Source organism: Lineus longissimus, chromosome 6 (genome assembly GCF_910592395.1).
Source record: "Lineus longissimus chromosome 6, tnLinLong1.2, whole genome shotgun sequence".
NCBI classification, from domain to species: Eukaryota; Metazoa; Nemertea; class Pilidiophora; order Heteronemertea; family Lineidae; genus Lineus; species Lineus longissimus.
This window is the reverse complement of record NC_088313.1, coordinates 17,738,896-17,762,665: the sequence shown is the minus strand read 5'-3', so window position 1 is coordinate 17,762,665 and position 23,770 is coordinate 17,738,896. Positions and strand designations below refer to the sequence as shown.

Sequence of the window (23,770 nt, the reverse complement as noted above, 5' to 3'; positions counted from 1 at the left end):
GTGACAACCTACTTAGTCCATGATGACAGCCATGAATGAAGAAGGCTTTCTATGCCAGGACAACCCTCATGGCTGGTGAAGGCACATCCATAAATAGGGACAACCTGTCAGTGAAGACTCGGCAATGAATGAGGAGCACTATCTTGGTAAGTGAAGACGGGGCAATGAATGAATAAGGACTCTCACCATTAGTCAACTGGGCCATGAATAAGAACACTCTCTGGGAATGAACACGGGATGCTTTGTCCGGTCAGCAAAGATGGGATTGGGGATTATTACAGTGACATATCATGGAAGCTCCCATTGCCAGTTTGAAAAGGCATTCGAAGTTTCCTTTTACAAGAAGTGTGGAATGCCCCTCAATGTGAAATGCGTGTCCGACGGCACTAAATGGGGCTCCATGGACCATGCTAATAAGCAATTTCAATTCCAACAGAGAGTAGCAAAAAGAACATGAAGACGAAATGATATGATGAATATATATATTTATTTACATCCATTTATTTACAGGTGACAATAGAAGGAAAAAATAACAACAAAATGGGTTTAGAAATAGAAATCAATTGGTCACCAGCACATACATATGAGACAACAGTGTATCTTTTTTAACATCAGCTTTTTAAAGATATAGTTTTTGTCGTCATTTAAGCATTTGGCAGGTTTTCCGTAGAATTTTATTTGCGGTTTTCAAAAGAGCAGCTGAATACTTGCACAAAATAAGAATTATATGTCCCAAAGTTGGACACCACTTACAAAATGACTATCATTTTGCAAGTAAAATGCATTATCAAATCGCTGAAAGACTTGGGTGAATATGTTTTGTATTTACATGAAACCATGAAACTCTCCCGGACACTTTTGACTGTGGGGTCCTCACCTTCTGCCAGATCTTTCCTTGGGTTTAACAATCATTTCCCTGTTGCTATTTTTTTGTTATCCTCCAGCCATCTTCTAAGTCATTACCGACCTTCTAAGTAAACACTGACCAAGAAGATAACCTTGAGTGATATCTAACATTTGTATAAGCTGGTAAATGATAAGCATCTGTTAGCATTCCTATGAGCAATGGCATTCGAAAATGACCTTTTCTCAAACAAGGCGAGGTGTAGATATGATCATTTTGTGCTCTACCCACGCTGTGACCTAGATGTGATAGCTACGTACAGTACATTGTTCGAGTGAAGTGTTGTTGTCATAGCCCCCAAAGGGTTAGTAGTCGTCAACTGCGACTTGAGAATAACACTGGCTACTATCGTCAACAGAATTAGCTTTCTCGCTTGATTTAGATGGCTTCTGCTGTCATTGCCTGTCCTCTCCTGGGGGAGCTGGGATGAGTAAATTTTAGATTCTTCTTCCCCAGGAGATCAATGACTTTACTAACTGACACATAAGTAGTATATTAACACCATAAAAACAATTCTCAACTTTACTCGAGTGATAAACTTGAACTAAAAGAGACAATTTGTGTAGCAGTCTTTAGCGTACAGTTATCAAGCAAAACACTTCGCTGAATCTTAGAATATTTTGGAAATTTCACAAATAAAGAGGCATGGACATTTAGTGGTTTACATCAAATGGAAACAATTTTGGTGCCAATGTCAAGTCCCTAAAAAAGGAACACACAGGGTGAAAAAAATATGCATTTTATCCTCCTTCATCTAGCAAAAACTTTACATTCTCTATGTACAACCATTTTTACAATCTTCAACATATATTACATGAAAGACATCCGAGCGCACTCATCTTCAACTTCCCCTGAGTAAAAACAAGCAATAGCACTGTACATGTTCACTGACTGTTCAGAAAAGTGAAGCCCCCTTCAAAGTTCGAAAAAAAAAAATTTTTAAAAGAAATATAATTCAATAATACTTTTTGCTCCTTTGAGTCAAAATCTTGCAAAATTGGAGGGTACAGTATTTGACAATTATATGTAACTGCATTTTATTTTTAATAGAAAACGGGACGAGAAAGTTATAAATTTCATATAAATAGTTCGGCAAAGAACTCCCTTATCTTGCATTCAAATGAGAGAGAAATGAAGAGTACAGTACTGGTGAACCTAAATTCAAAAAGAGGGGGTTTACCATCTTTAAACAGTATACTTTCAAGATATGTACTAGATATTGGAACTCAAATTGTGCTTATAGAAGGCAGTATTCAGAACTGGAAATTTGGCCCTTTTATCCCAACCACAGTCATTTAGTAATTTGTGTCAAGCAGTCATGAGCAATTTGGTAAATGCAAGAGGACAGGTCCCTCGAAAGCTCAGGGATGCAGCACTCATCCGGGCTAGATTGGCAAATGTCCCCAAAGAAATCTTGCCAAAGATGTCATTGAAATAATCAAGATTTATGCCAGAAGATCACCGTGAGGTGTTTTATCCCCTAGAAAGCCTTTTCCCCATCCCCAATCAAGATATTCGTTGAGGCCAACAGAACAACCCAACTAGACTGATTTGCCTCACTGGACCAAGTTCCCATTTTAAGACCAAGAGAATGCACCCTACATGTAGGACATGTATTAAACAGTTTGTCTACCATTCTTGTTTTAAGTTTTAAAGCAGTACCCACTTTCTATGAAAGTACTGGACAGATATCAAATTTTAATCCCCAATAATAATATCTGAGAACAAATATTACCCCTTGAATGTCACTCACTGACAACAAATGTAAAAAAACCTTTTTATATACTTTTTCCAATTAATTGAACTGACATGCTGAACGTCCACAGACTTGGAAATTTTCGCAGGGACCAGTCACAATCTTAATATCACAGCATGCTTTATTTAGAGTACCAGTAGGTAAAAACCTGGACAGCAAGACTGACCTTAACTTACTATAGTCCAGGAGACTGAAGCAAAATCATACACTGTTTATACAAAACTGTATGAAAAATCTGACACAATAGACAGATCATGTAATTTGTATTATCTGTTTTCAGTTTTAGTAGGTCAATCTCATCAAGTTTCAGGTAAGCGGACATTTTATGGCCCATTTAGCTGAATCTATGATATGTATTTGGGAGTTTTACAGTTAGGATCATGATTGCAAACTCAAGCTGATAATTATGCAACAAAGGTGAAATAATTATGGATGCCGCCCAAGGTCACATAATTTTTCAATAAATGCAATCGGTTTTAGAAACAGTGACTCCATCTTCATTGAACAAACACACAAGTTAAATTTTTGCTTTTGAATTTTTATGAAAAAGTATAAAAAATATTACTGGTTCATTGAGCCTCCTCAGAAATGTTGAGATTTTTTTCTTCTCATTAATAGTGTTTATTTTCACATTCTCGTAAATATTCAAGACGTTTCAAGGTACCGCACATCTCACAGAAGAATTTAGACCAGAACTGTCCTGAAGTTGAACTGTCTAGAATCCAATACAAAAAGAAAGAGGTTTTTATCACAATTTGATATTATCTTAACGTAAATCAACTACTATTTAAACCACACTTTCATATGAAAAGGATCAAAAACAAACTCCCATCGTTTCAAGTTCACCATTTAGTATTGTTAGTACACGAAATAGAAAAAGGAAGAAATTGGTCAAAAGCATGTTTGAAACAAGGCTTATCAGAAGGACCCCATATCACACCGAGTCCTGCTCACTTCGAGAAACACACACAATAACTCTGCAAGTCCAGCTTTCGAGCTAACGATGTGCCTTCTATAAATACACAAGAAAACCCCAATAATTCCTTCAAAATACCAATCAGCACCATTATTTCCATTAGAAAATGAACCACATTTTAAACGCATGCAACACCATAATGACATGTATTATATTCAACATCTACATTTATATTTACATTGCTCCGAGTCACTTTTTACACTATTTACAACACTACAAAGATTGCAGCTGGCCTATTTTCTCCCTACAATAGTTCAGTGAACACGTCTTTTTTATTGTTAGTACGACTTCAAACTTACCTTTCAGATAAAGGAGTCTTGTCATCTTGTCAAAACACGTCTCAACCAGAGTGACGACTCCCAATTGCCATGATTACTATTCTAAAGTACGTTCTTTGTCGAAATATGATTGTCATGTAAAAAGAATTAGGCCAGATGAAATGAAAAATGCATGCCTGGCTGTACACAATTGCGTTGTGCAACCAGGACAACTCTGCGACCATGAAAATGGAGAATCTGACAAGATCTTCTGTTTGTTTAATGCCAGAATTTTACTATGAAATACAACTTTGAGAACCACCCTGTTAATAGTATTAATACAAGTCAGAAGCATGACAATGAGTGTGTGGGTTGGCACGAAATGGCAATTTGAGCCATCATCAAAGGACATTTGGAATGAGGAGAATATTTTCATCAGTGAAGTCATGCTGTCGGAGTGGTGCAGCGGAAACATCAGTACCTGTCACCTTTAGAGGTCCCTGGTTCGATTCCGTTACACTCATGTGATAAAGAGGGCGACTCTATTTGATAGGCAATAGCCTAGGTTTCCTACAGGGTCTCCGGTTTCCTCCTACTTACCGGTACATAATAATCACCCAATACTGTTTATCGAGCTATATGTCCAAGTTGACACTCAGCTCTAAATTCAATAACAATTTTTGTTACTACCCCCCAGTATAATTCACACTGTTTGACTGCATTATCAACTATTGCATTGGAAGGCACTTTATACCCAATGGTATAATCATCTGCTAGCTGCCGAGCTCTGGACTAGATACTTTGTGCATCCCACATGGACACATTTCCTTTTAACCAACACAACTGACATTAGTTGACAACATAAAAAATTGGCGTTTACATAATGTTCATTAATATTGTCACGAATGGAATATTTACAATGTATTTCAACTGTACAGAGAAAAAACGTTCAGAAATCCTGATGTTCAAGATTTACAACTTTACTCACTAAAAATAAAGACCACTAACACCATGAAGATGTGACACAAAACTACAATTTTCATAATTGTCCCATCGGATTTATAGACAAAAAGTTTGATTATGGACACCGATTGATTATTCGAACATTCATAACAATATTTGAATGAATTCAAGGAAAGTATTACAGAGCGACAACCAATTCAAACACATACAACAGTTTACAAAAAAAAGTCTGATGAAAAAATAAAACCATAGAACTCCACTAAGTATTCAATCAACCTGATCTCCACTATATAATATACGGTGTTTTGATATCACCATGTCCCATTGATACCTCATATAGGCTAGTGCAATATAAAATGCTCAGGCATGTAGAAATCAATTAAAATTTGGTTTTTGACCATAAAATTCATTTCACATTTTCACTTTCATTTCCACATTCTATCAAAAGTTTGAAAGAATCTACCTCTCACATTTTTTAATACCGGTGACACGAAGCTCAATAAATCATCCCTCATGGTAATATAACCCACGTCTGATGAATAACATGTTGACATAAAGTAGAACCATGGCCAAAGGGCTATTACTTTTGAAGTAGACTTTGACATTTTGTACTTGTCCCAAGGACATGTACCCTAGTCTTAACTTCCAAGGTGCATCCAGGCAGTCATAAAAGATTCTAGACAGCTTCTAAAGAACACAAAACTTACTTCACTTGTGAGGTTTCTCCACATTTGAAAATTGGTTGGGCTGCGGAGCAATGTGTCTTTCTTTGGAGACTACCTGCCCCTAAGTTTTTTGCACTAGAAAAACATTCCCATACATGCATCCCCAGTTTATTGGAAATGTCTAAAGCGGAGGTCGCCAGACGATGTTGTCTGTTACCAAAACATGGCCGCCATCTTATTCTATTTCTACATGATCGTCTACATGATCTTCTATTAAGTCAAGTCCACCGTTAGGATCACCACTCTTTACTTTTTCCACTATCATATTGACGTAGTCTGCAGCATGGCCTGCTATCATTGATCCTGGAATTGATAAATAATGAATAATAAGAACAAAGACATCCTAAAGTCTTTTTCGTGGCGACTGTCAGTTCATGGTCTGTTGTGTCTTCCTGAAATGGCTGTTGAAAAATTTGGAAATTAAGTGTCCACCAATTCTGATAGCAGAAGCAGCTTGGGCAGCAGAGACTGGTACTAATTTGATTCATCACAAGGGAGCCGACATCTGCAGATCCTTCCCACAGCTCACAAGGACTGATTCCTTCTAAGCAGACAATGCATCAGCCCTCCAGGACCAGCAAGTGGATGGTCCCCGCTTCCCAAACATCAATTGTCAATATTAAACTTCCTCATGAAAGTCGAAGTTTGCACAAACTTGACATAGCTTGAGAAGGACCACTTCCTTTTGTGAAATCAAATCCATCCAAAACGTTCAAAGCAGCCACTTTGGTAAGAGCCCGCTGTTCCAACACAAAGGCGCTGATTTTTGGATGCGATGGCGAGATTCATCACTGACTGTCATAGGAGTTCACTTCATTCGTAAACCACCAATCTGGTCACCTTTGGCGACTTTACCCAACACATACTGTACAAATTGACTGGAATGGCCAGCGATCATGTCCGCTGAAAAAGTAAATTAACCATCGTTGAAAGCTTTGTTCCTTTACTTTTCTGTTTCTGACATTCTTACCTCTACAAGTCTTTAACAAGGATCCCACATAGCTGGGCTAGAAATGACCCAACCGAAAGGTTGACCAGCACGAAGAACGCTTCATGCATGCAAGGACTATCAATATTATATGGCATGAAATCAGGTTACACAGCATCATACAAGGGCATGCTGCCCACTGTAATTGTTTTTCAAGACATATTAGCAAATAGTCCCTTAAAAAACGAAAGGTTTCTTTTATTTGGGAATGAAAAAAAGGAAAATTCACCCACAACGTTTTGCTACTGAACAGACACAATAGTCTGTCCAAATTAGCCTTATACTTACTCAGATTTTCCTTGTAAAGCTGATCCAACTTCTCGGTAAGTTTTACCGACCTCGCCCTGTCAGGACTTTTCACACAAGCTGCCAATTCTTGCTTTATCCCTTGGAGTACAAGCATTAGTTGCCCTGAAATTAGGAAATGCAAGTTTTGACCAACAGCTTTGTTTAGTCAATACTTGACTTGCCAAACTCAGAAATGCAGCGCCACTGCCGGACAAAGATAGAACAACTCGACATTTTTTTCCCCGGTTTTCGCTGCGCATGCGTACCAACCGTCCTCTTTCGCGGCAACGGACGAGAAAAACAACTGTGCTACACGCAGTGAAAGCAAATTTACACAGGTAAACTGGTTATAACTGTGGTACGTCTGTTTCTTAACACGTAATAGTTATCAGATTGCTAAATTATCGTAAATCATGAGCCTTAAAGAACTTTTTGAACTCTCAAAAACTTACAAAACACGTTCAGATTGCCGCCATTATTAGTTTCCGGATGGCTGGTACGCATGCGCAGCGAAAACCGGTGAAAAAAATGTCGAGTTGTTCTATCTTTGTCCGCGAGTGGCGCTGCATTTCTGAGTTTGGCAAGTCAAGTATTCTCCAAGGTGTCTTAGAGAGCTTCTACTGTATTAGTAGTGTTGACACAGATGTGGTTTTTCCTACAGTGTGCATCTGTGAGAAACCTGGGCCCCATAATAACTCAACGAGCATTGAAGCATCTTTTCATGTGTGACAATATAAGGAATTGCTTACTACATTTGTATATCTGTAATTATTATTTCTGTGTTTCTCTCTAGCCCTGGTGAACCCAGACACCCAGGATCGTTAACCCTTTCAGCTCTGAATATTTTTCAGTTTGATGGTCACTGTGGACTGGATATTTTTTAGGTACCAGAAAAATGAACGACATGAAAATTTCAAACACTATTTACAGTGGGAAGCATTCAAGCAATTGCCTAATACCAATTGAGTTTTTTTTAGCATTTTACCTAATCTTTCAGAATATGTAGCTTTCCAGGGGGTAGATCACCCCCAAAAAATTTTAGGGGGTATATAGAAGGTCCCTGAAAACTCGCAACTTTTTTTCGAAAAACCTGAAAATGACAAAATTGTAGATCCCAAGGTATAAATGCTTCCCTATGAAATATAACCACAGAAATGATTGTACATTTGTAAAAATAAACAAGTGCCTGCCCTGGACTAGTCAGGTCTGCATTATTGACCCCCAGAAAGCAACATGGGACCCTTGACAAAGAGTCCCATTTGAGGTGAAATTCTAAAATTTTCGTCTTCAGTCCGCGCAGGAACAAACCTTCAATAAAACTTTGTTCTACCTAACATGTCTTTGTTCTTGTCTTTTCTATTGCAGTCAGAGTCTTAGTTTTGGTCTTGTGCCCTCAGATACTCCTCATATTTAGCCTTGTAGTCCTTCTGGGTGTGATACAGTTCGAAACAAGGGATGATGCAGAGGGCAACCTTGGGAACGCAGTTTTTGCAACGGTACACTGTCTGCTTCCTTCGTACGTACTTGTTGTTTCTCCTTAGGCAGCATGCAACACAATCAGGTTTTTTCCCATCTCCTTTCTCAATGAAGTGTCTCTCTGTCAGCCTGAATGGAGCAGGATTCACACTTGGACGGCCCGGTACAGAAGGACGACGTTCATATCCAACGACCAGTTCCTTGGCAACCTCAATTCTGAATTCGTATCCTTGTTTCTGCTGCTCCTTAGGCACCACCATCCTGTACATGACATATGCATTAGAAACAGCAGTGACCAGCAGATGCAAGAGAACTTTTTTCCACCATTTGAGAGATTTCCTCACCATGCGATTGTAGGAATTGAGCTGATCAGATGAGTCCACTCCTCCCATGTATTTATTGTACTGGTCAACTGCCATAGGCTTTCGAATGTTCCTGTGGCCACCTGGGGTATTTGCATCTCTGACTCTCTTGTTCATCATCTCTGCAGTGTGAATATTGCTCATTACACTAACTGGTCTTTTGTCATACCAGCCCAATGCAAGAATATTGCCACAGCGTTTGAGAATCGGTGACATTGCCTGCAGCCTAGCTGCAGACAGCTTTGTTGTGAACATCTTGATTTCAGCAGGGTTTGCAGTCCTGTTTGAACGCAGTGTACCACAACCACCTAATCCTCTTCCTTCAAGGACCTGGAGTAGCTCATAGCTGTTGAAATAGTTATCGAAATATACCTCATGTCCAGGTGGTAACATATCTGTAAGATCTAGGACAACTTTGCGCCCAAGATTCCTCTCTACGTTGTCTCCCTCCTTTCCACTGTACAGCTTCCAGTCAAAAACGAACCCTGTCTTTGAGCCTGCCAGCACCCAGGCCTTCATGCCCCACTTTGTTGGCTTTTTGGGCATATATTGTCTCATTGCAACACGACCTTTGAATGCAACCATGCATTCATCGACGGATACATGCTTATCCGGATTGACAATCCTCTTCCATGAGTCAACCAACACATTTGCGAACTGCCTTATCTTGAAGCAGCGATCAAATCCTTGCTGCCCCCTAGGAACAGCCCCAGTGTTGTCTGCTACATGCAGAAATCTTAGAACTAGAAGGAACCTGTCTCTTGACATCACTTTTCTAAATCCCTCCATGTGAGTTAGCCAGTCAGTCGACCTGAGTATGCCTTGTATGTGGGCCTTAGATTGTTGCCCATGATAAGAAGAATCGCAATGAAAGCTTTCATCTCCCCTAGATCAACATCCTTCCACTGCTTCTTCGTAGTTTCATCCCCAGAATGTCTTATTCCTGTCCTCAAGGCAGCAGCCTCTGTTTTCTCGTACCATTGCGAATAATAACGATTGGTTTCATCGCACATAAGTTGGAGAGCTTGTTCTGGGAATGCCGCAAGAAAGAAGTCCACAGGGGTGAAGTCTGTACAATCCATCACAGGCTCTGCTGGGTGTTGATTCTGCAAATTTGGAAGCCAATTTGGAACTTCCCCATTATCATCTTGCCATACAGGGCCTGCAGCCTGTTGGGGGGCAGCCGGTTGCTGTCCACGTCCCCTCCCACGTCCTCGTCCTCTCCTGCCACCACCTCCTCTCTGGGGCAAGGGTGGCCCTGGAGCAGGCACAGCAGGGGCTGGGGGTGGTGCCTGTGGCTGGGCTGGTAACAAAGGCACTGGAGCTCTGACAGGACTATGGGCACGACCACGTCCCCCACGTGTACGAACGCGTCCTCGACCACGTGGAGGAGACGGAGTTGGTGATGGGCTTGGGGAAGCTGGTGCACTTCCACTCATATCAAAATCATCTGAAGGATCAGACTCATCATCTGCTAGACTCATGTCCATCATATCAGCTCTTTCTCCTTCACTTGGTGAGTAGTCACTATCTTCAGCCTGAGTGTGCTCAGAATCAGTGTGGTACGAAGACAGTTCGTCCTCTGTCCCACCCCCTACAGCAGCATGCATATCTACAGGCGAGCCATGCTTTGAATCTACACGATCTACAGTGTCACCTTCGTCAGAATAATCCTCCAAATCACTCGGCAAATCACCATCGTCTGATTCAGAGTCTGCCATAAGTTCATCAACCACATCATCAACTGTCTTCAATTTCGCCATTTTGGTATAAATGGCGTCTCAAAATGCAAGAAAATTCGAAGCAAATCAACCACGTTTTGCCAGTTTCAGGATTGCGCAACAGAGTTGCTATGAATAGAAAAGGTATTCCCGGAATGTGGGGATTCCCCAGCGGGTGTGTTTAATTGGCGGAATATACACTGAAACGAAGCATCGACGATCTTTTAGAGGGAGGGAGGCTCTCTCGCCTGGAGTCGAGACTCGTCCATCAAAAGGTTCAAACTCGTCTCGACTCCAATCGAGACTCGAGCTGAAAGGGTTAAACCGTTATGAGTTTCAACACCTGCTTTCTTAATTGCTCCTTTTCATTGTTTTATAATCTCTATCTTTTAAGCTGTTTGACCCCTTTTATGATCTTCCTGATTAGCAGCTGGTTACTAGGCTCCTGCCCTTGGCCCTGTCTGATAATCTTGTATTGATGCTGCTGTGTACTGATTGGTTGTTTCCTTAATTACTGAGTGCTAGTTGGCTCAGAGCCTGATATTTGGGCTAGGCTATTTACCCATGAGGGGTGTGTATAATTAGGTATAAATAATGATGTTCAGATGTTTTTAGTAAGTCCTGGCAGATCCAGAAAGCCAGCCTTCACGCTCTGTAGCTAAACAAGACATCTCTCTTGAAAAGCGCCAGAATATTTTAATTGACTTCACCCTTGACCTTACAGCATGGTAAGATTCTTTTATATGATCTCTTGTTGATATTTTATTGTGCGCCATATTTTTGTAATATTTTAGTGTCGATTGTAAATGAGGTTAGAGGGACGTGGATAATAAATAATGTAAATATATATCTTAGTTGGTTTAGTCTTTGGGTTCGAGTTCAGAGTGACAAATATTATAAGCCCTTTTACCGCTACACATGGAAAATCCCATCAGGCTATAAACTTCCAGGATAGTGAAAAGCTATATACTAACCATGCTCTTGTTCCAATCCAAACAGCTTGACTTTATTTGCCTCGTGCTGTGCTTTTTTCTTCAGCCGACAGGCCCTGAAAAAAGAAATTTTAAGAATAAATTTCACAACACAAGCTAGGTGAAGGTTAGAACCAGAACAACAACATTCCTCTCTCAAAAACTTAGGAATTAGCCCAACTTCCAGGATGAATGTTTGCATTATCTTTTCCAGGTCTTAGAAGGGCAAAGCCTGTCACAGTTTGGGTCAAAAATAATTGATATTATGTCCTGTGAGTGGAATTAACATGGAACAAATGTCAAAGTCTATGCTTAAGATATCTTACAGTGCATGATTCTAACAGACACTTCATGTTAAACATTTCCTGGTGCTCAATTTTTCTGTTTTGGCAAAAGGAACTCGCGCTATTGTCACTGGAATGCTCCCTTGAAAAGGCAGTATCACGATTTCTTTATAAAGGACCAAAGACAATGCGTCAAACCTCAGTAGCTCCAACTTGTGGACATCAAACAACTTCATACTGACCTCGAAGCAAGTTTGTTCTTTTCTCTCTTAGACTTGTTCCGGACACTCACTGGCACGTTACCACTTGGAGACAAATCGCTGATAACCTGGGACAATTTTCGTAACTCGTTACCGATCTGATAAAGTTTCTTAGGATTTGGCTGAATATCATTTCCATCGCCTCTCCTCGCTTTCCCGCCATGGCGGATAGCCGTGTCTCTGTGTCCGGGATCGAACACCGGATCCTCGAAGTTGTGGAGAACATGTGGATCCACTGAAGACACAGGGATGCATAAACGTGACTGTTTTGGACCTTTCGACTGAGCATTGTATTGCCAGAAATATTGTGGTTCCTTGTGGCGATCTTGTGACCCAGACTGGCCATACAGATGATCATAGCTGTCATCGGTTTCTGCAAATAAGAATGGAACACAATCAACAAATGGCATCACAAGCGGAGCAGGGTTTTGAATGGTCACTCATTCTTTCAGTAGACAACAATTCGTCAATCAAGATATAGTGCAGTAAACATGCAGGAGGGAAGAATCCACAATACTTAGCAGTGACTTAGGACGACAGCAGAAATTATGGATGATGACATGTCCATCAGAGTGAAGACTAAAGTCAAAGAAGCAATAAGACACAATTTTCATTTAAAAAATAACGAAATATACTCCATCTACTATCATACAAATAATAATTATTTCTATTTGAGGTGCTAGGTACCCTACGCATCAATTAGACTGCACGAAAACATGCAATGTAAGAATGACAAAGAAAAGTGTGGACACAGGGTTCCCAGTGCTTTTGTGACTTATTACTGAGCCACTGAACGACCACGTAATGTTCGGATACAATGGAGGCGCGAAATTAAGAACTGAAGTCAAGGTGGAATTTCACGATATCTTGAAGTCCATTCATTATTTTCAATAATTAGTCAGGGTGATATTTTGCTCTCAAGTAGTCACCAAAGATTGAACTGTTGCATGACCATGACTCTTGATTATTAAAATTTTTATGTCAAATTTACAAATTTCCGGACTATCAAAAACATCCACAATTACAATAGCGGGAAGGGAAAAGAACAAGTTTTTTTCTCGCACATGTAGCACGGACATGGTGTTAGGACCGAGGTGTTACATCGAAATATGAAACAATCTATGGCATACTTGACCCTTAAGTTAAAGGACACGATGTACAAGAAACTGTTCACATACGATGCTCTTCTGTTTGGTCCCTGCATTTTAAAGAGGGCACATTTTCTCGTACAGCGTGTCATTTACTAACAGAGAGCAGGAACCCTGCAAAAATAAGGAGAGCATAGGAACCAATTGTAACTCAGACACTGGGAACTCTGCATACCATCGGACCTGAGGTTGCATACCAGATTCTGAGAGCCAATCTCGATCATCTGCCTCACTCTCCCCATGGTCACTTCCAAAGCCTTCGTCGTGCGAGTCTATCTCCTCCTTTATATGGGACATGTGCGACACTGTGCTAGACGCATTGGAATCTGCAACAAGAAACTCCTTATGAAGTATTTTCTTTAACCTCCCACCGGCTCTGCCAAAACTCCCACCCACTTCCATTCAAAAATGGGAAACCAAAATATTCAAGACACATGTTGTGGTATGAACAATGTGAATTGGTAAAATTCCCATGCTGATCAACCCTCTTTATCAAGATGAGTACTTATTAAAATTAATATACTATTATTTTATGACAATATAGGACACGGGTTCAGAATCATAAATCATTTCTTTGTTCATCCTTCTGGCAGCTCATGTCCTCGAAATGAAATCAGCTAACTTTTTAAAAAGACTTTACTTCTACAAAATATATATAAATTGTACAATTATTATCAAGAAGAAAATAAACTATAATTATTACTAAGACAATTCATATTTTATACAGGATTTTGGGCGACAACAGCCATCATCACAACATCATGTAAATTGTTATGTACAGTCAAGTCAAGACATTAAAGATTTATAGATCAATTCAGATTACAGTCAAGATTTTGTCACATCAGTGACGCAATATTAAAGGCCGCCATCATAAATAGTAAAATTTCCGAGTTCACAGGTAACACTAAGCTAGAATTTAAATAGTCGTCAATAACGGTGTCACAGCCACAGACTGCAGACACACACAAGAAGTACAGGATTGAAAATACTCACCATGTCGAAGTCTGCCACTAACACCAGTTGCAGCCAATTCAGCTTTAGCCCCATTTGCTGGTAAAAGTTTTTCCTCGTGCAAAAACCGCTCTACCTCTGCCCATTTCTGATCATCCACGTGTAGAGATCGCTTCAAGCTGACTTTGGAATCATTGGGCACTATCATACTTGGACTGGGTAGAGAACAAGGAGGACTCGGCACTGATTGGGTAGGCATCTCACCAACAGACTTTTGCATGAGAAGTCTGTGCAAGGATACCTTATTGTCCTGTGCAGATTCTTGGTCGTTGGGCAGAGGGGCAGTAGATGTAAAAGACGACATGGCAGTCACTTGCGATGGATTCCGGATGGGAGGCGAAGCAGTCGAAAAAAATGTCTGAGGCTTGGAGCACAATGGCCGTACAATCTTAGGCTTGACGTCCTGGGCATTGCTCGTGGGAAGCGGACACTCCAAAGCAGACATATCTGATGTAGCCAAATCATCTCGGATTACACTTTCGATATCATCGAAAATCGACTCGTCACATTCACCATTGGCATTCAGTGCAGCCAACGTCGGACCTTTATTTGCGACTGCATCTGTTTGGAAAACATCTTCCATTTTAACACTGCCGGGGCTGTTGAAATTGCTTCCCTCCCATACTGTCTCTGGTTGCGACGTCCCCTCCAGTGGGGCACTTGTGTCACAGGAACTGTACGAGCTTGACAAAAAATCGGGCATCTGCACATACTCCATATCCATGCCTTCCACTTGCATGGAGTCGCTGGATTCCGACATGCTACTGTGATAGCGGGACCTTGATGCACATCTTGGATTAAAGGAATTCTGCATGTCATTGCGTTCTTGTTCATACATGAAGAGTGAATTTGGACTCGATGCGTACGTGCTCAAATCTGGACTCAATTGGTGATCCATTGGAAAAGAGAGGTGCGGCAAATCAGGAAGTACCCCACTAGGTGTGAGTTCCATGCTCGCAGTCTTGCTGATGATAGGCTAAAAAGAGAAGACAAGAAAACCACCATAATCAATAGTAAATTGTATATAACTTGCATTTTTTTAAAAGAACACTGCATGACTTGTCAACCCACCCCAATATGCGCCAATCAATACAAGTGCAGGTATTACTTACCCCCTTCATGGCCAGGTTGCTGTCAACAGTCATCTGTAGAGGGACAAACTGCTGACCTGCCAGCAGATATAATCCACCAGTCTGGCCAAATCCCAAGTTCCTACATTTGCTGGCCTCTGGCCCAACTTGGTGCCCAAAACTAGACGTTTCTCTGGTTTATGTAACTCTTATTAAGGAGAAAACTGAAAATAAAAGGATAATCAGCCGTTAAGTTGTGAACCACAAGATTGAAATTGGCATGGTGATTTTCACACGGGGGGGGGGGGGGGGGGGGGCAGGGACCTATGATTTTACAACTACATACTGGGACCTATGATTTTACAACTACATCACCTGCCCAAGGGGGATCTGCACTAACATGATGTCGATGAAGCACTCATTTCACTTTCAGCTTGCTTTAAGATAGGAGTCCTCCTGTCGTTATTGTTTTAAGACCCCCAGGGTTATCAATATTAAGAAGGCTTTGATCAGAACTGAGAAGACATACTGGCCAAGGAAGAATATGAAGGGGCACTAATGGACAACTAACGTGTTGACCTTCAGGCATTTGATTGGTGGGGACCGATCTAAAGGCTACTGATGGCCTGGCTCACTCAAGGTTGTCTTTAGGAGACTGTAAATTGGGACAAAGACTGGTGGTTGTCCGTCAGACAATTATTATGGTGTTAAGACATGGATGTCCCATCTAAGCAATCGATAGGGACAAGGCATGATTGTCCGTCCCTTTTCAAAGAGGGGGGGGGGGGGGGTAATTGCTGCCCCCCCCCCCCCATTGCCCCAATGTTTCAGAAAAACAGGTTTTCTGTGCAGAGCTGCATGATCTAGGTCTGGGTAGGAAATGGTGTTCCTTCCCCCAAGAGAGCCAGTTAAATACAGCCTTGACATTATGGAAGTTCAATATCATGACCCTGGCATTAGATAAACTGGTTCACCTCAGGTCACATCATGACATAAATTATGTTAATTTTTTCATCACCAAAGTGAAACAGCTGATAGTTCAGGCTGTGAAGTCAAAAGTCCACACATCTTTTGCTAATAATATTTGTAAAATAGATACGAAGACTTCTATGTTTTGACAATAACAGTTTGAAAGCCACAGGGCAAGTGAAGTGGGGATAAAATGGAAGAGAAGGAAGCCCATCCCCCTTTCTCTCTCAAATCAAAACAATAACAAACTCACGTGTTTACAACCCAGCAGGAAGCCAGCACAAAACTGTCTATTTTTTCTTTATTGTTTTATTCGAAGAGGTAATCTTGAGTTGAGATAAATGAAATAGCATTAAAAAAGCAGGAACATGAATCAAAGGTTCAGAACACCAGGAAAACCAGTGAAAATAAGTAAGAACCTGGGAGAAAAAATTCAGTCACGCGCGCGAAAATCCAGCATGGCCGCTCAAGTTTTCCAACACGAGGAATGAAATGTTCTTCCCTAGACTTCCGTTTAAAAGGCAATGACACCGGCCAGACTCTATGCATTTCTATTCTTGGACTTTAAACAGTTATAATGACAATTTTTTAAAAGAGTTATGGTGAGGGGAAGGGACAGAAATCAGTGGCAAATGTAGGCCTGTCTTCCGAGAAAAACGAGGCCTCCTGCCATTTTGATTGCACAAGTGACAAGGAAGTTTCTCGAAGACAAAATGAAAGAGAAAAACAACGGCCTTACCTTTGAGATTTGGACTTGCTAATTCACTAGATTTAAAGATTCGATCCTTTTCTTCCTAACGATCGCCTCCTTTCAAATTTAGAACGTTTATTAACAGTGAAATTCGGACAGAAATAGGAGGAATCCAGATAGGGCCTACTCAAGTGACAAGAACTGTTTGTGTTTTGATTCTGTCAAAATGGAGTCCTGATCCATCAAAGCCACGTGACTCGTGACGTCAGTAAAATTGCAGCAATCAAATTCAGGAAAATTTCCCAGGGCCCAACCCCCTCAATTTGGGAGAATTTGTGCATTTCGTGAAGAAAGTGGCTTATGCCTTCTTTTAGAAATGCATTTTCTTGTTACATTTGTGCAAATGGTAGAATAAATCATGGTAAATTTCACCAGGACGATAATTTGTGCTATGCTGATCAACTGAACAAGGGTTAGTCACTCTCAGGAACTGAACTGTTCCAGGCACGACCAGGCAAGGCACGACCAAGGTGAACGAGTTTTAACAGGAATTCGGCTATTTTTAGAAAATGACGTCATCTAGGTCAGCAACAACATAACATACACCACGTGGCAATATTTACTTGCAAGTGGCGGCTCCTGTTAGAGCTTGTACCTCCCCATCAGGAATAAGAAATGAGGACACAAACTTGAGGCTGGTCTCTGTTCTCATCTAGATCCTTCTGTTCTCATTAATTTGTTTTGAGAATATATTCAAAGATACCAAATTATCAAATAAACAAGAAACAACAATTTGAAAAAACCTGATAAATGTATATTAACTCGTAAAACCTATGAATTCCAATCAAACAACTTGACAAAATCTTTGTTACAAAAAGTAATACAATAAAGATAAGAAACAATCAATAATTGGACAAAAGTTACAGGTGTTAGTTGTTTGTGAGGTAGCCACCATGACTGATAGTCAAGCTGGACCAAAATGATCATCTGAAGTTAACCTTGAAACAATCAGGAACCCCTATCTTAGATTGGAACAACCTCCATCTTAGATTGGATCCAACTGAATAGAAGTGAATATTTTTTTGAGACACTCTATAGCAAGTAGTACAACCATGTCGTACATTTTGTACAGCATCATCTCTGCAGCCAATTTGGATATCATTGCCTGTGAACATGCGCATTACCTCTATGTACGCTAACAAGGCAATTGTGCATGCTCACAGGCGTGGACATCATGATTGGCGACATGGAGGAATTGCTGAATTTCACAACCGGACAGAGACATATTGCATCACAGCACACAATATTAGTCCACCACACCCTCTATGCAAGAGTCTGGAATAACACTAATTCAGTTCTCATGCATCCATTCATCAAATATAGCCGTCATCTTCTGGCGACTTTTGGCACTACCGTTATTCACTGTTGGAAGAATTCTTGTTGGTCGCATGAATTGAACAAACCGCTTCATTTCCAAATAACTGCTGTGCTCACTGTATGGAATACCTGGAATACAAAATTTCTTAGTTTGAAAATAAAATTGATAAATACAGAGAGGCAGATTATGTTCTATTGTTCTTTTGAGAGCCATTTTTTGGAGGATGGTTCTGTCAGAAGCCATTTTGGGATGAAAAATCAGGACATCTCACAGTCTGCTTGGCCTGACTGAAATATAGGTTAGAACTGCAATTTCATGTACCTAGTCGATTGATTTATGAAGAAATCACAGTGTTTGTTTTTCATGGGAATTACTGGTTGTGACTTGTACAAATACAGCTGTCCAACAGGACGTGATTGTGACTTTATTGTACTTGGGGTCATCACAGGCTGTTTTTAATACCTACCATAGATTATGATTGAATCATTCTTAAACTTTGGTTGGAGTTTGTTAGATGTCTTCTTCTGTTTACTGTGGGTCCATCCAGTTGGTTCAAAAGCTACCACCTTAGAATATTTCCCTTTGTATTTCTGTAGATGTACTTCCAGGCTCTACAAGGAAATTTATCATTTTACACAAGAGACTCCTTGGAACAACACTCTCTGAAAAGTAATGATAAAATGAATCCAAGTCTGGCTCAGTTATTTATCAGCAAGAGGGCTAAACGTCTCCGGAATTGCTTCACATGACATCATCAACATTCATTGCTGTGACCAAATGTAAACAGTAGTTAAGGCTCTGCTCATTGTTTCAAGGTGGAAGATATTTTTCAGCTTGTGACATGTAGTTGACAATTACAGTCATCGTCATCTTGGGATCTTTGCATCAATATTTTCCATGGAACCAAAGCTACTGTAATTCTGATGTGTGGTTTGCATCTACCTTCGCATTGAGTTGCCCCATTGGCAAGACATGAACCTTGGTGTCTTCCCATCGGAGAGTCAGGATGTCCTTTATATGCTGGTCTTCTAGACATTCCAGGATGTCCTTCTTGTCCTTGTTCACACACACTTTACAGCTGAGTGCTTCTGCAATGGCTGAAAAACAGTATAGTCTTTTTGAGTTGGCCACATGTAATTATAAGAAGGCCTCAGCTCAAGACAATGTTAGTCACTTATGCTAATTCTTTACTTATTTCTTGCTGTTAGGAGATGTTAAAAGTCAGGACGGATGCCAATATTTGCCTGGACAGATTCAGACCCATTCACAGAACCTACCTAAGAATATTTTTTCTTTCCCGATTGTGTAAGTTCCACATACGAATAGAGTGTTCGGATCATCTTCAATCGCTTCAAGGACAATGTTAACAGTAATCGCTATTGTTTCTTCTTGAGGTGGGAATGTGTACGCTGGATCACAGTATCTGAGGATAAAGAGTATCAGTCTATGACAAGGCTTGATTGGTACAAGTAGGATGACAAACACAAGTTGCTGATGGTGGCTTGTTTGAAGAAAAACTGAAAGCAGTACAGAATAATCAAATTGCCTTGAGAGGCTTCTTTAACAGCTTTCTTTACTTTGAGAATGATATTGTTTGCAGACTTACGTTGTATCGAGGTAGAGTTGATGAATCTTGGTGCCCGTCAAGGCAGGGTAACTCTCCATGGCTCGACTTGCACGGAAATCACCAACATGAAGGATTGTCTGACCATTACGCAATCGGAACAAAAACATTGCAGCACCAGGGCAGCTGGACGATTGGGAAAGAAGACAATAATCACACATTAGATTTCAGTCAAAATGCCTTGCAGTAACTTGGCGAGTTGGTTTCACTCTCCAGGGACACAATCGTGGCTATTCTGTTTATTTACAGTCATGGCAGGTCTGCTATGCATTTGGTCAGGTTTCCGTACATTGCTCATTGTGTTTGCAAGTAATTTGTTGGATAGCACGGATAGAAAAGACAGTCCTTCGTAACCTAATTGTACCTATGTCTTTCGTGTCTCATCAGTAGGTAAGAACTCCCATAGTATGATTTTATTTGACAACCATATTGGCATTGTCTTTTTTCATTAACACGGAGTTGTAATACTTGAAAAAACTTACTGATTGGCATCGAGGAGTGTGACGTTAACCCCCTGTACATCACATGGCTCATTCATAGGGAGAACCGTTATGAACTTGGCTGTGACTCCAATTTTCTTACGGACAAGATTGCAGGTGATCTGAAAAGAGCATATCCAGAGACCTGAACTTTCTGTCAACTCAAATGATGAATACATTATTACTCTGGTCTCAGTATTTGACTTGTTATACCCTATTTAACCTATTCAAAGTTGCAGCTTGTTGAGGAATTTACCTGATTGCAGTAGATCTGCTGTGAGAACTTTTTAGCCAGTCCCCCATAGTGGTCATAGTGAAAATGGGTGAGGAAATACCCTGTACAGTCTGGAATTGTACCATAACGGAATGCATCAACAGTAAAGCCAGTGCCTGAAAGAAGGAAAGGAATAAGTTGTGATAGTGGCACAAGTACATCCAATATAGCTTTAGGTATGTTCATGAGCATTGTAGAGAAATGTAGAAAACTCATTCTGTTTTTTCCATCACTCCAGAATTGCTTCAGTTTCAATAGGACTCTAACTCTACTCCCATACATGTACATACACCATACATGTACTGGACAAACCTGGTACTCCTAAAATATGTAACCATTCGGATAATGAAAAGACACGTTGTTGTTTTTAACCTGCGAATAGACTTGAATGGAACCTGATCTTCGCTGAAACTGTAAAAATCAAGGGCTCACCAATGCTTTTGTGTTTTACAAACCTGGAATTTTCTTGTAGAATGGACAAGATCTCTTGCTGCCACTATAAACCTGGAGATGACTGAAGTTACTGCTTGTTCCACTGCTGTCAGATTGGTAAGCGTTTGGCTGAGACTGAGACGATTCCTCCTTTGATTGTCTTTGAGTTTTTGTGGCAGTCATGCTTTTACTCCGAGTCCCTGCAGCGACGCTTAGCGGTACACCATTCGAAGACACAGAAAACTTAGCCTTGAAAAATGAACTGATTGAAGTTTGTTTTGAAGCATTAGAATTCACTTTGTAACCAGTTTCCTGAACCTCATTGCTGCTGCTTTGTGATTTTCCAGTAGAGTCCACTGTTTCTGAGTCCGGTACAGAGGATGTCAATGTACTTCTTCCAGAAAACAGGGAAAACTGAGATGATAAATTACTGAGGGTGCTGAGCAAACCAGAAGTTCTTGACGGTTGTTGACCACATGCTAAAGTAGAAGAAACAGAGGACGCAGTTGATTCAATGGAATCTTTATCACTCCGCGTCACACGCTGGTTCTCCTCTAATATGTCTAAAGCTGCAAAGAATTCATCATCACTTTCACCCTCATCTAGGGAGGGGAAGTCACTAGAAGGTGGCGCAAAATCTTTTTGGCTAACATCTTTGGAACCGGTATCATTGCTTTCAACCTTTGTGGCATTGTCATGTCCAATACTTGTCGCACCATGGTCCCGATTCGTATCCTCTGTCAATGTCAGTAAGGAGCCCCCTTGGGAACATGGTTTCACTGCACAATCTCTCATTGAGATGTCTTCCAGATCTAGAAATATGTCCTCTTGACATTCTTCCCCTACACGTTTTGAGCTGGTCATATTGCCTGAAAAAATATTCTCTTCCGAAATGTCGCGTGAAAACACAGTGCAACAACCAAGTTCACCACCAGGATACAGGTTATCCCCAGATACATCTTTTTTTAAGTGGCTTGAGACACTACCTGTGAATACGTCCTCTTCAGATCTGTCAAGGGGTAAGACTTCACCAGCTTCATCATCCATTTCATCAGAAAACAGTTCTTCCACAGCATGATCAATTTTCGAATTTCCAGTGAACACATCCTCTTCAGAATCCGATCTGTCAAGTTGAAAATTCTGAAATCCTTCAGCACCTGGACACACATCTTCATCCAATTCGTTGAAATTTGTACAACCTTTTGATGAAGATTCAGTTGCAGCAGTATCAACACTTTCAACATCAATTGATTTCACAGCATCCCGCTTTTCCTCGTTGTCAACAAAGTCGTCAAACATTTTCTGTTTCGATGTAGCCCTCTCCGCATCTCCGATACAAACTACATCACTATCACTGTCATCAATGACATAGGTTTGCACTCTCTTCTTGCGACAGGATGTTTGAGATTGTAAAGCTCCTCTCTTCTTCTTTCCTAATCTAGACTTAGGCACCTTTGAATCTTCAGTCGATAATCTCCTTTTTGCTCTAGCTGACTTGGATTGTGATGCTTTCTGGGAAGATCTTTTACCTGAAGAATTGGAACCAGTCTGTTTTCCTACTGGTGTTGTTGGAGTAGATTTGATATCAAAGTAGGAATTCAAAATTGTCTGATTCTTAGAGGTGGAGTTTGGTGTTGCAGATCTTTGTTCCTTTCTTTCGGATCTCTGTGGACTTTGATGTACAACTGTGACATCAGAATCTAAACCTGCAAGCCAGAATGAGGAATTACAACTTAACCTTTAATGACAAGTAATCATTGCTCCAAGGTTCAGATAATTACATTGGTGCTCATCTCAGGTATCTAGCATAATGCATCAGCACTGGAATTTCAGGACACCACATCACAAGATACGACTACATGATCATCTTGGGAATGGCTCAGATCACCCGACTGAGATGACTGTGATCGACCATATACACTATACAGTCAGTATATCTGTCAACTGAATGGATGAAGTTAGTCTTAAACTCCTCCACTGGCTCCAGGCAGGAGCCAACCTATTTTGATTCAACTCGACAACAGTTGATGATGCAAGCCGTCACATCTTTGTGGAGTAATGCAGTCTCCCGTGGCATGTCTCTGAGTCTCTGGTCATGGGTGAAAGAACTACGACCACATCGACTGTGCTGAAACTTACGAAGCATGCCATTATCATACCTTTCTCTGTGGTATTCTCATGCGCTAAAGTGTTATCGATATAGGACGTCTGACTGGTCCGACACAATCCTGAATTTTGGTTCTTCGCCTTGGTTGCTGGTGGTTTAGATTTGTTACGAAACTTTCTTGTATTGCTACTGTTGCCAGTGTTGGCACTGTTGGTGTTAGTGTCACAGTTGGCGAACTTTTCGTTTTTTCTTCGCATTCGTGCATGAGATTGCAAAACATTAGTGTCATCAACTTGGGTAAGCTTTTGAGATTTAGCAAGCTTATCCCTAATAACACCTTTTTGTTTTGTTCTGAACACTCTGAATGACTTATTTGCTGGTTGAAAGTCTGAAAAATCATTTGAATCTTCCATCTTGAAACTTGTGCATTGCTACTACACAGAAGTCCCAAACCTGTCAAAATAGGAAATCTTCACTGAACAACCTCAAACCATTAGTTAGCGCTAAAACACCGCTTTTCGGATAATTTTTCATAATAATGACAACATAAATCAGTTATATATCATTTCTGATAATTCAAAGCCTAAATTGCGATTTATAGCAGAGAAATTGACATGTAAAAATAACAACTTTGTGATTGGCAGTAGTGCGCTAGA

The 23,770-nt window shown here is 40.5% G+C and overlaps 2 protein-coding genes across 4 annotated transcripts; both read right to left on the bottom strand.

The window, feature by feature from the left end:
• Positions 1-465: 465 nt before the first annotated feature.
• LOC135489861 (CREB3 regulatory factor-like) lies at positions 466-17,045 on the bottom strand. Of its 2 annotated transcripts, none has more exons than XM_064775456.1 (8): positions 16,869-17,045; positions 15,203-15,384; positions 14,073-15,066; positions 13,277-13,405; positions 11,914-12,304; positions 11,391-11,464; positions 6,858-6,980; positions 466-5,884 (listed from the first exon to the last, which is right to left on the bottom strand). In XM_064775456.1, the coding sequence occupies exons 2-8, from the start codon at positions 15,233-15,235 to the stop codon at positions 5,757-5,759; spliced, it is 1,872 nt and encodes a 623-aa protein (XP_064631526.1). In that variant the 5' UTR covers positions 15,236-15,384; positions 16,869-17,045; the 3' UTR covers positions 466-5,756. The 2 variants fall into 2 exon arrangements, with proteins under 2 accessions (XP_064631526.1, XP_064631527.1); XM_064775457.1 differs by having other exon boundaries at positions 5,879-6,484.
• Positions 17,046-17,635: 590 nt separating this feature from the next.
• Positions 17,636-23,760, bottom strand: LOC135489211 (serine-rich adhesin for platelets-like). Of its 2 annotated transcripts, XM_064774452.1 has the most exons (9): positions 23,167-23,760; positions 21,031-22,713; positions 20,558-20,691; positions 20,305-20,423; positions 19,805-19,948; positions 19,476-19,621; positions 19,141-19,295; positions 18,665-18,809; positions 17,636-18,326 (listed from the first exon to the last, which is right to left on the bottom strand). In XM_064774452.1, the coding sequence occupies exons 1-9, from the start codon at positions 23,525-23,527 to the stop codon at positions 18,172-18,174; spliced, it is 3,042 nt and encodes a 1,013-aa protein (XP_064630522.1). In that variant the 5' UTR covers positions 23,528-23,760; the 3' UTR covers positions 17,636-18,171. The 2 variants fall into 2 exon arrangements, with proteins under 2 accessions (XP_064630522.1, XP_064630523.1); XM_064774453.1 differs by lacking the exon at positions 17,636-18,326 and having other exon boundaries at positions 18,673-18,860.
• Between the last annotated feature and the right edge of the window lie 10 nt (positions 23,761-23,770).

What these genes read in the sequence shown, in the direction of transcription:
- LOC135489861 (XM_064775456.1), bottom strand. Translation starts at nt 15,235, where the DNA reads ATGACTGTTGACAGCAACCTGGCCATGAAGGGG. An exon ending in AGATTGGCTCTCAGAATCTG is followed by an intron (nt 12,305 to 13,276) that starts GTATGCAACCTC and finishes TCTTATTTGCAG; the next exon opens with AAACCGATGACAGCTATGAT. An exon ending in GCTTTACAAGGAAAATCTGA is followed by an intron (nt 5,885 to 6,857) that starts GTAAGTATAAGG and finishes TATCAATTCCAG; the next exon opens with GATCAATGATAGCAGGCCAT.
- LOC135489211 (XM_064774452.1), bottom strand. Translation starts at nt 23,527, where the DNA reads ATGGAAGATTCAAATGATTTTTCAGACTTTCAACCAGCAAATAAGTCA. An exon ending in ATTCTACAAGAAAATTCCAG is followed by an intron (nt 20,692 to 21,030) that starts GTTTGTAAAACA and finishes TCCTTCTTTCAG; the next exon opens with GCACTGGCTTTACTGTTGAT. An exon ending in ACACTCCTCGATGCCAATCA is followed by an intron (nt 19,949 to 20,304) that starts GTAAGTTTTTTC and finishes CCAATCGTCCAG; the next exon opens with CTGCCCTGGTGCTGCAATGT.